This window comes from Triticum aestivum, chromosome 3A (assembly GCF_018294505.1).
Source record: "Triticum aestivum cultivar Chinese Spring chromosome 3A, IWGSC CS RefSeq v2.1, whole genome shotgun sequence".
Classification (NCBI taxonomy): Eukaryota; Viridiplantae; Streptophyta; class Magnoliopsida; order Poales; family Poaceae; genus Triticum; species Triticum aestivum.
Genome location: NC_057800.1, coordinates 744,413,669 through 744,430,121, shown reverse-complemented (window position 1 = coordinate 744,430,121; position 16,453 = coordinate 744,413,669). Strand labels below are relative to the sequence as shown.

General features: G+C 42.4%; 1 protein-coding gene and 1 pseudogene across 1 annotated transcript; one reads left to right on the top strand and one right to left on the bottom strand.

Moving 5' to 3' along the window:
• The window catches only part of LOC123059666 (4-hydroxyphenylacetaldehyde oxime monooxygenase-like), a 36,012-nt pseudogene extending 29,215 nt beyond the window's left edge, over positions 1-6,797 (bottom strand).
• Positions 6,798-12,633: 5,836 nt separating this feature from the next.
• On the top strand, positions 12,634-15,029 carry LOC123059664 (uncharacterized). The gene is made up of 2 exons (XM_044482175.1): positions 12,634-14,313; positions 14,610-15,029. The coding sequence occupies exon 1, from the start codon at positions 13,195-13,197 to the stop codon at positions 14,077-14,079; it is 885 nt and encodes a 294-aa protein (XP_044338110.1). The 5' UTR covers positions 12,634-13,194; the 3' UTR covers positions 14,080-14,313; positions 14,610-15,029.
• The last annotated feature ends 1,424 nt before the right edge of the window (positions 15,030-16,453 follow it).

Below are 16,453 nucleotides of genomic sequence, written 5' to 3'. Positions count from 1 at the left end.
AGGATATTAACGATAAGCAAACCAAAAAAATGCATATATAGAAAATAACACTCATGAGCTCCGTGGGCACACTAAAAAACAAGGGGCTATCGCCAGAAATATTTGTTGGGCAAGGTAACGTTGGGATAGAGTGATAGTTACCAGTATAATCCAATGGATGTTACCATCTAAAAGTAATGAGTGAATTATCAACACAACAAAAAATAGGAGTGTTGTGAAAAAAAACTTATTGGGTAAGATAATATGTTGTTAGAGTCAAAGTTATCATGCCAAAACAATTACATTTACCAGGACATCACTGTTCAGGCAAAAACATGAAAAAATGTTCAAAAAAATTGTTATTAACCGTGACCATAAAAAAATGCAGAAGATGTCATGCAAAAAAATTGGTTAGCTTGGATCACCATAGAACATATGGTCTAAGGTAGGCTAGTGGAGCATGTTGTCAGAGTAATGAGAGGTGTTACCATCATGTAGCATATCAAGTTACCAGGTGGGAGAAGGTAAGTTACCAGGTGGGAGAAGGGGGGTTATATTATGAAAACAACACACATTAATGTTGTCATGGGAGGTAAAAATAATACATTGTAATCAGTAATCACAATCAGGAGTACACACATACAGATAAATAAATACAAAAGCACAACACATAAATTGTGGTGAACGAGAATCACAAAATGGTTCATTTCACATAACACAAAAGCATAAAGAGTCATATTACATTCATCCACACATGCACACAGACATAGGGAAAAGGAAAAAAACTGACTTAAATACGGAAGAAAGCACATAAAAACAGTTAAAAAAGTCTTTGATCAAGTGCCTCCATCATTCAATCGTTGCTGTGAAGCGAAGACACAAAAAGGTCTTCACTTACCGGAGTTGGCAGGCAGCGCCCAAGCAGCCGGTTCAACGTCTATGCCCTCAACTTTCTCCGCGACAGTAGAGGCAGGCGCTACGATCGCGTCTAAATCACCTAATGTTGTAGTTGCTGCATGTAGTACTTCTGCTGCTTGCGGTGCGGCTACTGATTCTAGCACTTCTGTTGCTTGTGGTGCTCCTGCTACTGTTTGTGGTGCATAAGGTGATGAAGGAATACCCTGAACCGCAGCTACCACTGGTGGAGCTTCAGGCGTCACACCAAAAATGGAGCCAAGTCCAAGAGAGCAGCTTGGTGGGGTGAAATCGCCATCAACTCTAAATACATCATCATCACTTGCAGCTTCTGGAGTAACAACAATGTCTCCAGCTTGAACTTGGTGATGTAATTGGACATTCTGGGAATCATCCGCAACTTGAAGTTCAACAATTTCATCTTGAGCATCAGAATTGACAGCTGGGACTGCAGTATACAAGTACAATTACCATCAGAAAATACACTATAATTACCATCATAAACAAGTAAGAGTTACCACCACAAAATGTTATAGTTACCATCAGAACAGTCCATACCTGGAGCTGTTTTTCCTACATCAACACCAGTCACTACAACAGCCACTCCGGCTTCAGGGGGCATGGACACTTGGGCAGCTTCGGTGACGGGTTCAGTAACATGTTGAGCTGCATAAAATGAGAGGGCAAAAAAAGTTATCACATTGAACAAACTAGATATGTATGTTTAACATCAGACTAGTTATCAATCAGTGCATACCAGTGTCCGCGACAGGAGTTTCATCAGCATCAATTTCATCATTAACAGCTGCAGTGGCAAGCTCTTCAACAACAGCAGTGACGGTGGCCACTGTAGCCAGTTGTTCTACAGATTCAACAGCATCAGATGCAACTTCGGGAGCAGCTGCTGCTTCGACGGATGCTGGCGAAGAGCCCATCACAATAGGTTGTGAAACGATAACAGGAGACGTCAACGTGGGCTGATCTTCAAGATCCACAACCTCTATCGGCTATGAAGATGCTGCTCTTAGTCGAGGAGAAGACCTAGTATTGGTAAACCACACCTTTTTAGCGGCATTAATTCCACTTGACTTCCTGCAAAAAAAAGATAAGTTGTGAGATGTAGTGTTAAAATGAACAGCCACAAATAGCTATTTATAAGAAGTAGCAGGTGTGAATCCTAAAAAAAAGTTACCATATAAAAAGAGCATAGATGCATAGAAACAAGGAGACAGTTACAGGTTATCATTGTAATACTACTAAAATTACCAGACAAACAGTTCAAAACTACCATGCAAAAATAATAATGAAAAATCTGCAACATATTTTTTTAACAAAAGATAATCAATTGAAGACCAATTGGTCCAACAAATTACCTAGACTTTGGGATACTGGATGACGCCTCAAGTGTACCAACTTGTTTGCAGGGTGCCCTAAAAAAATAAAATTAAGTAGTGAACAAAGAGGTTGGACCAGTAGTTTAGAAGATGTGTGTAAGACAAAAAAGGTGAAGTTATCAGAAGGGTCCTACTGAAGTTATCACATAAAATCAGTTGAAGCTACCATGCAGTGTTAGAACTGAAGAAAATACAAGAAGTAGAAAAATACAAAAGGATATTTCACCTGCGTGGAACCTGTTTAGTACCAGTTGAGGGTCGAATGACCTCACCGGTGCCCTTGTCAGCCACACGGATCCCAAGCTCTTCTACAACAACTTTCATGACAGATAAATGGATGTCCCTTTCTGACAGCTGGACAGGCTCAGGTGGCAGAACAGAACGGGGTGGAGATGGTAGCTTCAACTTCTTGCGCCTCCGCATGTAAGTCAAATTTTTGGCAAGCTGAGCACCGCATCTTTTAACAGAAGAGTCAGTGGCCAAATCAAACTGCGTGTCTGTCATATCACGCTGGCTGAGCACGTCATCCCCTGAGCTGCTTTACACCGTGTTAGAAGTACCAGTGAGCAATATCTGGGACTCAATAACAGGTTCATCGCCCGCATGGTCTGATATGCCTTCGACATTTCCTGCTACACTGTCACACGCTTCAGCATTTGCATCGCTTGATTGAGTTGGGTCCGCATTTCCTGCTACACTATCAGGTATGCCTTCTACATTTTCTGTTACACTGTCACGCAATTCAGTGTTTGCATTGCCTGAGTGAGTTGTATCCACATCCGCTGCCCTGCTGCCAGAGGCCACATTCTCTGCCCCGCTGCGGGAAGAAGAACCATGATACAAAACCGTAAAGTCATCATCATCATCATCAGATTCGTCCTCGTCGTTTTCATCCATATCATGGTCAGTATCAGACTCATCCATAATATTCTTGCCGGGACTCTCCGATTGACGGGCACGGTGGGCAGGAGAGGGCTTTGCCATATTCCAGGTAGCAAAAGAAATCGCCCTAAGATCAGTGTCTAGTCGACGAGACACATATGAACAGCCTTCATCATCAAGTGAGACGAACCCTTGCACAAGATCGCCAAGCAGGCCAACCAAGCCAGATGAAAACCGACCCACGAACTCAGAAGCCTTTGCAAGTCTCTACTCATTAATAAAAGAAACAAAACAAGATAATGTAAGAGAACTAAAAAATAGACAGGATTTCCATTCTAAAGTTATCATGTGAGTGCAACAGAAAGTATCAACCAATTACAACACAAGTTATCAGCTGTTAAAAAATAAAATTTAGATTGGTAAAACATGATTTATCAGGTAAAACAGACACAAAATTACCATGTGTATGCAACAAAAGTTACCACCATAAAAACACAACATAAAAATAGCTAATGAAGAAAAAAATTCAGATGTGTAATACAAAAACACTTATAAGATTGCATAGTCATTAGTTACCATCAAAAAATGTATCAACAACAAAGAAAAAGGCTACAAATTACCAGAATAGATATAAACAAAAAAAGCATACCTCTTCATTGCAGTTTGGTGGGGTGTGCATGAACTTCCCAAGACCTTGTAAACTGCCAAACAAGCAGAAATCGATGCCAAACTGGGGTTTCAACTGGTGATTTGTTGAGAATGAAAACGAGTAAAGAAAAGTATAAAGAACAAATGCATTTGCAGTAAGTACATGAACTGATTAGAAGGAAAAGAAAAACAAAGTTACCGGTAGTTTGCCATAAGAAATTTCATCCGCTTGGACATCCATACTATGCAATTTAGTCCAAACATTGATAGCAAACGCTCCAACGGGCAATGAGATACCAAGACCAGTAAGATCGATAGCATCAATGTACACAAGCTGGTAAAAAAGAGTCATTGCTGTCAGAAATACACAACCAGACAGCAGGAAAAGAAAAAAAAGCACCATCGCTTACATTGTAGAAAAGAAGACACCCCTTTGTAGGCCTCCCCTTCAAAAGTGCCTTATGGAGCTCATCAGCAATGAACTTGCACCAATTCAAGTCCTTGACTGTATTAATGTTTTGCTGAAAAAACAAGGAAGTAAATGAACAAAAAATCTACATGATATAAAGCAATACAGTTACCATGTGAACATGATGCAAGTTATCAGCCACGAAAGCATAAGTTACCAGTACTTACCAGCACACCATACCATCTAGGGCTGATCTTGTTGGATGTAGTAGGAGCAATGACAGTATTGCCGGCAAGCATAAGCCACATCCGCTTGAACTCCTCATCATAATTGGAAGAACTTGTTATGAGATCAAGGACATCAGTCGTCTTCGGTGTGTGACCAAGCTCACCAAACATCTCAATCCCTAACTCAATATCAGCTTCTGTGGGCAGACTGTAAGGGACATCATTCCCACCACGGGGCACACCCATCACACGATGAACCGACTCTTCGTTAACAGGGATCCTCCCACGCCCCGGAACAACCACTTCACGGGAGTCTGGCTCGTATAACCCAGCAAGCCACTCACTAAGAAAATTAAAGAGGTGGTCGCACTTGATCTCTCGAAGGCTTTTAAAGTCCATTTCATCGATAGCATTTTTTTCTACCATCAGACAGATCTTTACACGCAGCCAGAAGTGAGTTTGGCGAAGCCCTGTTCCGAGGTGGAGGGCGCTTCGGCTTTTTGGAAGGAACACCCTCATGGTCATCACCAGAACCTTTGCGCTTCCTTGGCATCGTGCCCCTGAGAAACAAAACAATATTAAAGGACTGCCAAGTAAGGAGTTACAAAAGGTGAATTGGAAGACACAACAACCAATGAGATAACAAAACAAAAAGTCTGGTAACTTGTATGAATGAGACTGATAGCCAGAACTTAACAGCCATGATAACTTTCTTAAAATGTCATTGAAAAATAGATACTGAGCTTTCTTAAAATGTCATTGAAAATAGATACTGAGACAAATGGGTGATTTGAAAATGCAGATAGAGTAATTAAAATGGCAACTACTTAACAATCCAAGTGCTAGTTTGAAGTAAATAAGACATGGCAAAAATCAAACAGAATGATAGATATAAAACAAGTGGACCACAGACAGGTTGCAGGGTAACCGCTAACAAAAATCAGTGCTAATGACAAAGCAAAAAAGGACTTGGAAAAAACATTATGCAAGTAAGCTGTATCTGAAGCATGTGCTAGCATGGATTTCGTGGTAACACTTAACAATTCCGGTGGTAACTTTAATGAACGAGTCCTGATAGTTGTGCACCGACCACAATTTACAGTTGCAAATGTGAATCTAAACAAGCAACACCTCACGCAATACAACATCCCAGATCTGCATCCGAAAACACATCAGGGAGGGGGTGGGTATAGACTTCACATCCACATTCCAAAAAATTGTTAAAAATGGAAGGAACCACGTGCAGATCAGACTCATACAAGCCACCCACCGTCAAAAACGGTCTTCAACCACCTATTTCATCGCCATCTACGCCTAATCGACAATTTATCCCCCTCCCCCCGTACGACCTAGAATGGAATGAACTCACATATGCACTCGCAACTCGATCAAAACAACTCGACGAAAAACAGGTCGCTACAACATCAAAACCAACTATGGCGCTCTCATCCGCGGAACCCCAGGCTTTACCCAACAACGGAAACACAACCGGGGGGGGGGGGGGCAGGAAAATCTCACCGGAACAAGTCGCCGACGACCGCCGCGGAAGCAACCAGCGCCCGTGCGTGCCATATCTGCAGAAACTCGAGCGGTTTGGAGTCGAATTGCTCGGAGGAAGAGGAAGAGGAGAAGTAATGGCGAAGTGGAAGGAGTGGGCGGAGTGGAGCGAGAGCCGTTGCAGTTCGGGAGAAGAAGAGAGGGGATCGTAGGCGAGGGAAGTGGGGATTGGAGGAAGCCGCGGCGGGCGGGGCCACTTGCCAGAGGGAGAGAGGGGCGCGGGATAACTCCCTCGCGCGAGAGACACTGAGATGCAACGAGGCAATTCACTCGCGACGATAGATGCAGATCAGACGGCTGTGAAATCGTTCGGACCTTTTGTCAATTCCAGAACGTTCGCTCGTTACTTTTGTCGAATAGTATATTGTATTCCACTGATAATCAACCAACTTCCTTAAGCATGTATTACTTAAAGTACATTCCAACAAGTAACAATTCCATACTAGACATGTAAATCAATTCCATGTATAAATACATGTACAATTTCATAATGAGGTATTCCAAATATTAATAATTCCAAGCAATTTGAATATAGTTGCAGGACACATAATTCCAACAGCTGCAGCTGCATCACCGTCCCATGCTGCCGTGCAAGATCCCGTAGGCACCGGTGTGGCAACTGACCTAGCTGGTGCAGGTTCCCCAGGATTGGAGCCCGGGCTGGGCCTGGCGGTAACTTGAGAGCAGTCTCCTTGTTAAGAGCACGAGGGAGACGAGTGCCAGAAGGAGGAGGAGCTGCCATTGTTGGGGCTGGGAGAGGAGCTCCGAGCTGAGTGGGATGGCCATTGATTTTCTTAGTTGTGTGTCTGGTGATGTGCTGCTCCTGCTGCTGCTTCTTATACACGTGTTACGAGCCTTAGAGGCGTTTTAAACTCCTTTTGCTGCCTATGTTTTGCTCCTGCATGAGTGTCCCCTTAGAAACTTATGCTCGCTTGTGAACCTGTTCTCTTATGGTACTGTTTTCTGAGCCGTTGGCTAGGTGTTGTTGGCTTTTCGCCCCAAAGCAGGTGTCTCGTAGGCGAGCTCCTTTGGTGGGTTTTCCGGCGATGCTTTGGACTCCTCTTCCTTTCCCGTCTCCTTAAACTCTGGATGGTTTTGTATTTCCGTTATTTAATTAATGGAAATGGGTCATTCCAGTATAAAAATATAAAATAAAAATAGATAAATTAGAGCACCATTTCTAAATGAGTAAAATACACTGTAGGTGTCTCAACTTGTTTTGCATGATCAGTTTGATGCCTAAAGTTGCAAAATACACAAAACTGATGCACAAACTTGTCTGGGCGTGCAAATATGGTGCCTCTTTCGTATTTGAAGGTACGTCGAGCCCATGTGGCATGCCAGCATGGCGGTGACCCACCTGTCAGTGGTTGAGAAGGAAAAGTGCTGATAGCTCCACACCTGATGATTTTCTTTACAGAAACCCACTCGTATTTTATTTATTCGCATAGAAAAGACATGAAATACGGTGTATACTGCTCGATCTGTCCACTGAGCTGAAACATGACGTGCTTTCACCTATTAGCTAGAAAGCTGTGTAGACACTTTCCACGTACTGCTCTGCAATTTTCGTAATGCGTTAGCTATCGATTTTATTTTTATTTTATTTCCAGGGTCATGTTTAGTTCCTGACACGTAAATGTCCCCATATAAAAATACAATATGAATTATTTCTTATTTTAAATATATTTTTAATTTTAGTTATTGTGTACTTTGAAGAGGTAGACAAGAACTTTTTCAAAAATTTATGGGAACTGAAATAGTTCAACCTATATTAGAAATTACTGTGTCAATTTATGTCTGTTCATTCTGGACAACAAGCACACACTATTATTGTTTATCTTGATTGTATTTCTAAAATACTTATGTCATACGAAATTATGTTATATTACACCCTGCATTCTTAGTGGCCACTGTGCTCCAAAGATCTGATTTGGTTGCTATGTAACTCTTGAAGTGATTTTTATTTTTATATGGTGCTTCTATGGACCTGCACAAGTTTTATTTTTTCAAGTTCTTTATTTTTAGTTTTTATATTAATTTTACCATGCAGGAGAAAAGAAATATAGGAAAAATTACAACTGCCATAAACTTAAAGAATGTGTTAGTGCATTTGAAAAATGGTCAACATGTTTTTTAAAAATGGTTCGCATGTATTACAAACTATAACATGTTTTTGATTTTTTTTGTTTTGCATTAAAAAATTGGCAATGTGTATTTTTTAAAAAGTTCAACGTGTATTAAAAAATAATTCTGTAACATTTTGAATAATTGTATTAAAAAGTTCAACCCAATACTTTAATGCATGTTGAGTAGTTTACAAAATACAACTTTGTCAATTTGTTACTAATTAAATATTTTAGAAATACAATGAAGATAAACAATAATAGTGTGTGCTTGTTGTCCAGAATGAACAGACATAAATTGACATAGTAATTTCTAGTATAGGTTGAACTATTTCAGTTCCCATAACTTTTTGAAAAAGTTCATGTCTACATCTTCAAAGTACACAATAATTAAAATTAAAAATATATTTAAAATAAGAAATAATTTATATTTTATTTTTTATATGGGAGATTTACGAGTCACGAAACTAGACAGGAACCTCGAAATAAAATAAAAATAAAACCGATAGCTTTTTTTGCGGGGAAATTGCAGAGCAGTACGTGGAAAGTGTCTACATAACTTTCTAGCTAATAGGTGAACACATGTCATGTTTCGGCCCAGTGGACAGATCGAGCACTATACACTGTATTTCATATCTTTTCTATGCAAAAAAAAATTAAAATACGAGTGTGTTTCTGTAAAAAAAATCATCAGGCACGGAGCTATCATCACTTTCCTTTCTCAACCACTGACGGGTGGGTCACCACCATGCTAGTATGCCACATGGGCTTGACATACATTCAAATACGTAAGGAGGCACCGTATTTGCACACCTGAACAAGTTTGAGCACCAGTTTTATGTATTTTGCAACTTTAGGCATCAAATTGATTATGCAAGACAAGTTGAGGCACCTACGGTGTATTTAACTCTTTCTAAATTTGATGTTAATCAGTGAGGATCCTGGCCCTGGCCGGCTTGAGGGCTCATACTTCGGTTTTAGGTGTTTTTTTAGTCTTTTTAGGGTTTGTGTTATACTCATGAAGGTATGACAACAGCTTTCTCAAGATGGAATAAAGTTCTCTCCGTCTAGCTCCTGTCACAGCATTGCATCTCTCGTCATTGGAGGGCGTGTGGAGATGCGTCTGTGGCGAATCTTGCTGGATTCGGTCGGTGTTGCCTTTTGGCGGAATTGTGTGTATGTGGTCTTTCATTTGTCTATGTTCTTGTGTCTACAAGTTGGTCTGATCTACATTTCTCTTCATCGGGCAGTGGTTGCTATTCTGGTGCGCTGGTCTATTGGGCCCTTAGCATGACGACTTTCTGACTATCTACTATAGCAAGGTATGCCTGGGTCCAGTGAGGAAGGAGCGATGACGGCAACGCGGCTTCGGCTCGCTCCACTGCTTGTAGTTGTCGCTAGGTGATCTACGGACATGGATGCGATTTTTATTACTTCTTTTGTTCTTTGTACTGTCATGATGTTTGATGAATATATATAGAGTTTTGCCAAAAAAAATCAAAGGTCTAATAAAAACATAATCAAACAACCTGAAGCCACCACTGCGCACCTACAAACTCGACAATAGATATGCCATCACAACACCTCGCCATCTAGATCTTGGGGGTCATGACGAAGCCACCCGAATGGCGTACCGGGAGCACATATTTGATCCAGCAGACCCTAACCGTTACCACATGCACATGCTTCAGAAGTCGCCACCACCATTGAACAGTTGACACATCTTCTGGATAGAGATCCGCATTATCCTTGCCAGGCCAGCTGCGACAACGCCAAACAACACCACCACCCCGCACTCATCCATCAAGATGCATCCGCCACCGAGACTCTGCTGTGCCATGCTACCGAGACCCGCCGTCATCGATGTGGTGTTTAGGACACCGCTCCACCTCCATGCCCCTCCGGTGGCTACTCCACAACGATGCCCCCAAGAACAAGAACGTTGCCGAGTGTTGCCATTGTTTGATCTGGAACCCATACCAAGGGTTTTCACCGGAGTAGCCCGGGCGACCAGATGGGACATGGAATGACTATGCCTTCATCAGGGTAACGGCGCGTAGACAACACTATCCCTCGTCATGACCGAAGTCCGCTCATTTTTCAACGACGGTCGGTCCTCCCCTTCCTCCCCACCTCACCGACCAGAACAACGCCGGCCAGCAAAATGGACCAGCGGGAAGCAGTGAAGCATCCAAGACCTCGGGGCACCACCCGACACCACACCAGAAAGTACCCTTGACACCAAGGCACCGTCCTTCCCACCACCACGACGATCGCATGCAAAGGCCTAGGGTGGGCCGCCCTTCTGCCGAGACCGTCTAGTTCATATAACAATGAGTCGGTTGCATTAGGGTCGTTGCCTCTTCACTCTTAAGCTACCTCCATCCTAGAAGAGATGTGGTTGCTGTGATATTCCGGTGGGACCTGAGGTCATAACGCCCTATAACTTCTACTGTAAAATGTTGTATTCCATCGGCAGGATCTTTTTTTTTTGTGGGAAATATTACTAGACTGTGGAGTTGTGGATTCTGCCCTGCAACTTCGTCACCATGTCCATTGATTCACACTGTCTGCTGTGAGCATGTGACTGTCAGCCGTCGTGTTTAACAAGGGACGTACAAACACATTTGGTACAAAGTCCTCGCGCCCTGGTCGTGACGCCATGGATGGATCTGCACCGAAAATGCATTTCCGTCCGTCCGTCACAGCTTGAATCATTGCTACATCGAATGGCGGTTGGGAAGGTTCATGGTGCAACCACACACACAATTTCGTGGCTGTTCATTGACTGGCATCGTTTAGTCAAGGACGTCAGGCCAGAGTTATACACCTTGTTGAAGTGCAGCATCGAGTCATCGACATCATCATTTGTCCTTGGGAAGACATGATAGACCAGCGTCTGTACACCATGTTGCAGTGCAGCATCCGTGAACAGCTTGATTTGTCCTTGCGAAGACATTCTTGATAGGAACAAAAGAACTCAAAAGTCTTGGTGCATGCATGCGGCGCTCACAGAGCGTGACCACTGGTCTGCAAATTTGGACCTTCACCGGTAAGTAAAATGCACAGTAAGCCTCCAATCAAACATTATTTAGAAAAAAGATTCAAATCTGTTGTAAAAAACTTTATTAGAAGTACTCCCTCCGTCTAGGTGTGTAAGTCATCTTATGTTGTGCACCGCAACTAAGGTGGAGAAGAAAACGAGAAAACTTAATGTCTTTTTGCTAATTAATAGCATTTCATGCAATGAACTTCACTGTATGTCATGTTTGGTAGTCTCAAGTCATTGAAAGCATGCGCGGCCCACATCTCTTATTGGTTGATATGTCACAAAACAAGAAACAAGAAGGGAGTTAATGTACCGTGCCTAAATGTTTTGGGATTATTTTGTTTTCGTAAGGTGACTTAGGCTGGTCATAGTGGGGAGTAACTTAGACTAGTGTCATATGCAAAGTAACATGATAGTAGTGTCATAGATGGCTTCATTTATTAGCTTGTAGACTCATCTTGTCTTGGGAAGCACTTTGCTACAGTAAGATATTATGTGACCACCTCACATTAAATGCTTGCCACATAAGCAAATTTTTTTGGGGTGCACTATGTTACTAGCTAAATTACTCCCACTGTGACTAGCCTTACACAACTAGACGGAGGAAGTACAAAACATCTCAAACATAATAACAATTGTACTCAAGTAGACATCGACTAGTAAATGGCGAGGTACTCGACCTGACAACCAGACACACAATTTCATGACCGGCATCGACGAGTCAAGAATGTCAGGCCAGAGTTGTACACCGTTGCACTGCAGCACCGAAAGCATGAGCATCATGATTTGTCCATGCGAAGACATTACATGCCAGTCTTGTACACCGTGTTGCAGACAAATTATTGTCCATCGGCGACGTGAACATCATGATTTGTCCTTGCGAAGAAATTCTTGATGAGAACAAAAGAACTCAATGTCTTGGTGCATGTGGTGCTAACAGAGCCTGACGCATGCACTGAGACCTTTAGCTCAAACCAGTACAGGTACGTACTATAGCCCCAATCGCATGCACTGAGAAATTGTGTGTGATGACTAAGTTGCCTAAGGTTGAAAAAAAATAAACCGCGCGTGCCCCAATTTCAGTTACGTATGGTGCACAAACTCGCTGGGAAAGGCTAACTGTGTTGTTCGTAATAAGGCCCACACTGTTTTTTTTTTTTTGCATGGTACAATTGAAATCGCTCGCATACACGAGTAGACAATCAACCCTATGAACGCACGCACCTACATCCTACTCTTATGAGTGCCTCCGAGAGGCCGAGCCGGCAGATCAATTTGAGATTGATAAAGTCGCCATATATGCCTTCGTTGAGTTTAGTGGTAAATTTGTATTTGGTATGATGTACTAATGTGTAAATTATAAATGTCAGGAGGACAAGAGTGTAAAGAAGGAAGATAGAGATAAGGAAAGGAATGGACGGCAGCTCAGGACGCCGCTCCAGTTCTCTGTATTGTGAACTCCTCTCTCAAATCCCCTCTCAAATCCCTAGTTGATTCACATCAAAATTCGTTCCTTTTTGAGGGATTCAACATGGCACCAGAGCAATCGGTCCTGGACCCGGATTTGATCTGATTAAGTTTGCTGCTCGTCGTGGTCGTAAGCGGCTGTCCGCTTTTGTGCGTGGCAGCCAAACTTCGCCAAGGTCGCCGTCGTCCTCGTGCGGGGCCGCATCTTCCGGCTGCGCCGCAGTGCCTTTGTGCCGCCGTCCTCCTGGCAGGCGGCATCCTCCTGCTGTTCCGCTCCACGTTGCCTTTGTGCTGCTCCGTTGCCGTCGTCGTGGTGTACAGGTCTGAACTCTAAAGTGTTCCTGTGCTGCACTAAGTAGGAACTGCCACGGACCAGCTGGTATTGCCTTTTGTCTCAATAAGGTAGAAGTGTTTTTAGTCCAGCAGCTTGTGGTGGATTGAATCTTCCTGTTTTGTGGTAACTCGGTGTAGAGAGGATTGAACTGTGTGAAGGATTGTAGCTGTTCGTTTTTTCCAGAAATACACTAATTGTTCAGTGGTCATGGGAGATACCAGTAGGGATTCCGGTATTGAGAAATTGTGTGAAAGTATGCAGCGTATGATTTCACAGCTGATGGAGCAGGCACAAACAAAGACAAGCAGTACTTCTGAAATTTTGAAGACCCTGGAACCCAATCCTGTCAGGTTAACTGGTCCGGGTGATTTTTTTAGCTGGTCTCGGAACGCCACATTGATTCTGGAGTCACATGGACTTCAGAAATTTTTGAAGGACGATGAAAAAAAACCAACGGATGTCACACAAGAGCAATGGGATCAGAATCAAAAGCGAGTTATGGTATGGCTGTTGGGGTCGATGGAGAAGACTATTAGGGAACAAGTTGAAGGGTTTCAGTCTGCAGCTGAGGTGTGGAGAAGCATTGAGAAACAGTTCTCAGGAAAATCGAACAAGATGCAAGTCAGTAGGATTTTCCATGAATTGAGGCAGATCAAGCAAGAGCAGAAGACAGTGACTGAATTTGCGGGAGAAATCAAGAAACTCTATAGAGACCTGGAGTATTTTAGACCATTTAAGGAACATGATCCCAGGGACGTACCCCTCCTTCGAGAGTGGTTTGAACCATTGTTGGTTCAGACTTTTCTTGATGGTCTGAACTCAGAGTTCAATCTCCGTTCCCAACTCATACAAGCCACAGCAGATTGGCCTACATTGGATCAAGCCATCTCAAGTATACTTGAGGAAGAAACACGGCTGGCCAATCAGATCACAACTTCACAAACAAATGTTGATAGCAGAGCTGCACTATCTTCAGTTAAGCAAATTCAGTCTCCTGGTACTTCAAGAAATGAGCAAGCAAATGCTACTAGATTCGACTACAGAGAAAGCCTAAGATGGTGTGTGACCACTGTAAAAAACCAGGCCATTTGAAGAAGAGTTGTTTTGATATAGTTGGTTATCCTCCTGGATGGCAACCGAAACAATTTAACAGATTCACTAGTGGCGGTAGTAATGCAAGAACACCAGATCGAGCTCATCTTACTTTATCTGGGGGAGAACGGTCTGCTGTAACAGCCCAAGCACTTGAAGAATCTAAAGGCAAACTTATGGCAAATACTTCAGAAGGCCCTGCTGAAGCTACATCTGATGCTCATTCTGGGAAAGGTACGAATAATTTTTTAACATCTTGGATAATTGATTCAGGGGCCACAAATCACATGACAGGCTCATCTAAGAACTTTTCATCATTTACCCCTTGTTCTGGAAGGGATAGGGTACGCATGGCTGATGGATCCTTAGATCCGATAATGGGTTATGGGAACATTAATTGTACTCCATCTCTGTCCTCAAGCCCAGTCTTGCATGTCCCTAATTTGCCAGTGGACCTCTTGTCAGTTAGTTCAATTACAAACTCACGTAATTGCAAGGCATCCTTCGACCCTCACTCATGTACATTTCAGGATCTGAAGACAAGAAGAAATCTTGGGACTGGAATTGAGCACGACGGCCTCTACTACCTTACCAATGCCTCGTCTCCATCTCCATATGCCCTCAGTATGATGAATAGTTTGACCACTGATGAATTTCTACTGATGCATTATAGACTAGGGCATCTGTCATTCCAAGCCCTTGGTCGCATGTTTCCATCTCAAGTTAAAAATTATTGTAAGGAGAAGCTTTTGTGTGATGTGTGTGAACTGGCTAAACACACTAGAACCAATTATCCTAGTAGTAATGAGAGAAGTAAGATACCTTTTGATGTGGTGCATTCGGATGTATGGGGTCCATCAGTTGTAACTGCCCTCACAGGGGATAGATATTATGTGACCTTCATTGATGGTTTTAGTAGGTGCACATGGCTGTACCTCCTAAAGCATAAATCTGAAGTTCTCCCTACATTCAAAGATTTTTTTAATATGGTGCGTAACCAGTTTGGCATGAATGTGAAAATATTACGCTCCGATAATGGTACCGAATATATCAATGGTAAATTTAGTAATTTCTTGTCTTCTTATGGTATTATACATCAAACAACTTGTGTGAATACTGCAGAACAAAATGGGGTGGCAGAGAGAAAGAATAGACATCTACTGGAAGTTGCTCGAGCTCTCATGTTTATGATGAATGTGCCAAAATTCCTTTGGGGAGAAGCGGTCAAAACTGCTGCCTATCTAATAAACCGTATGCCTTCTAGAGTTCTGGGCCATAAGACTCCTATCGAATGTTTGTATGGCTCTAACTCATTTATTGTGCCACCAAAAATATTTGGATGTACCTGTTTTGTTCATGATTACAGGAGTTCAGCAGGAAAACTTGATCCAAGAGCCGTCAAATGTATCTTTGTGGGCTATTCTTCCACAAAAAAGGGATATCGGTGTTGGTCGCCTACTGAAAGGAGATTCTTTGTGAGTATGGATGTTACCTTTCACGAAAAAGAACCATTCTATTCCTTAAAAGGGAATGACAATGGTACAGGCAACAAGGGGGAGAATATCATAGGAGAGAGCAATGATAGGGGAACTGTAATAATACCTATTGGGGATATCATACGCTCAGAAGATGAAATCGAGGGGGAGGAAACTACCAATACAAATGTAGAAGGTGATAATACATTAATATCTGAAGCGTATGAAAATCTTTCAGGTCAAGAGGAGATGGAAACAGAAGATGGGGAAGGTGTACCTCAGGAAGTTGATGAACAAGTTGTGAATCAATCACAAGTACTAGAGGAGGCACCAACAAGTGAAGAAATGGCCCATGATGAGGGTGATGTTGAAGGTACTGAAACCCATATATCATCCTCTAGTACTCAAATAAATGATGAGCCAATTGCCTTACGAAAGAAAAAAGAAAAGTAGATGTACCCGCGTGTCTGAAGGATTGTGTTGGATATAAACATGATCTTGCAAAATTTGTTTCATATGACAGGTGTACTTCCTCTTTTAGGAGCTTTATTGCATCCTTGGATTCCATATCAGTACCTAAAGATTGGAAGGATGCAGTGAATGATCCTAAATGGAAAGCAGCAATGTTGGAGGAAATGTAGGCTCTAGAAAAGAATAATACATGGCAATTGGTAGAATGGCTGAAGGGCAAGGAACCAGTCGGATGCAAATGGGTTTATACCATTAAGGGTAACCCCGAAGGTAAAATAGAAAGGTATAAAGCTCGGTTGGTGGCCAAAGGCTACACGCAGACTCGTGGTGTTGATTATGAGGAAACATTTGCCCCTGTAGCAAAAATGAATACAGTAAGAACTTTGATATCTTGTGCAGCTAATCTTGGATGGAATTTGTTTCAGATG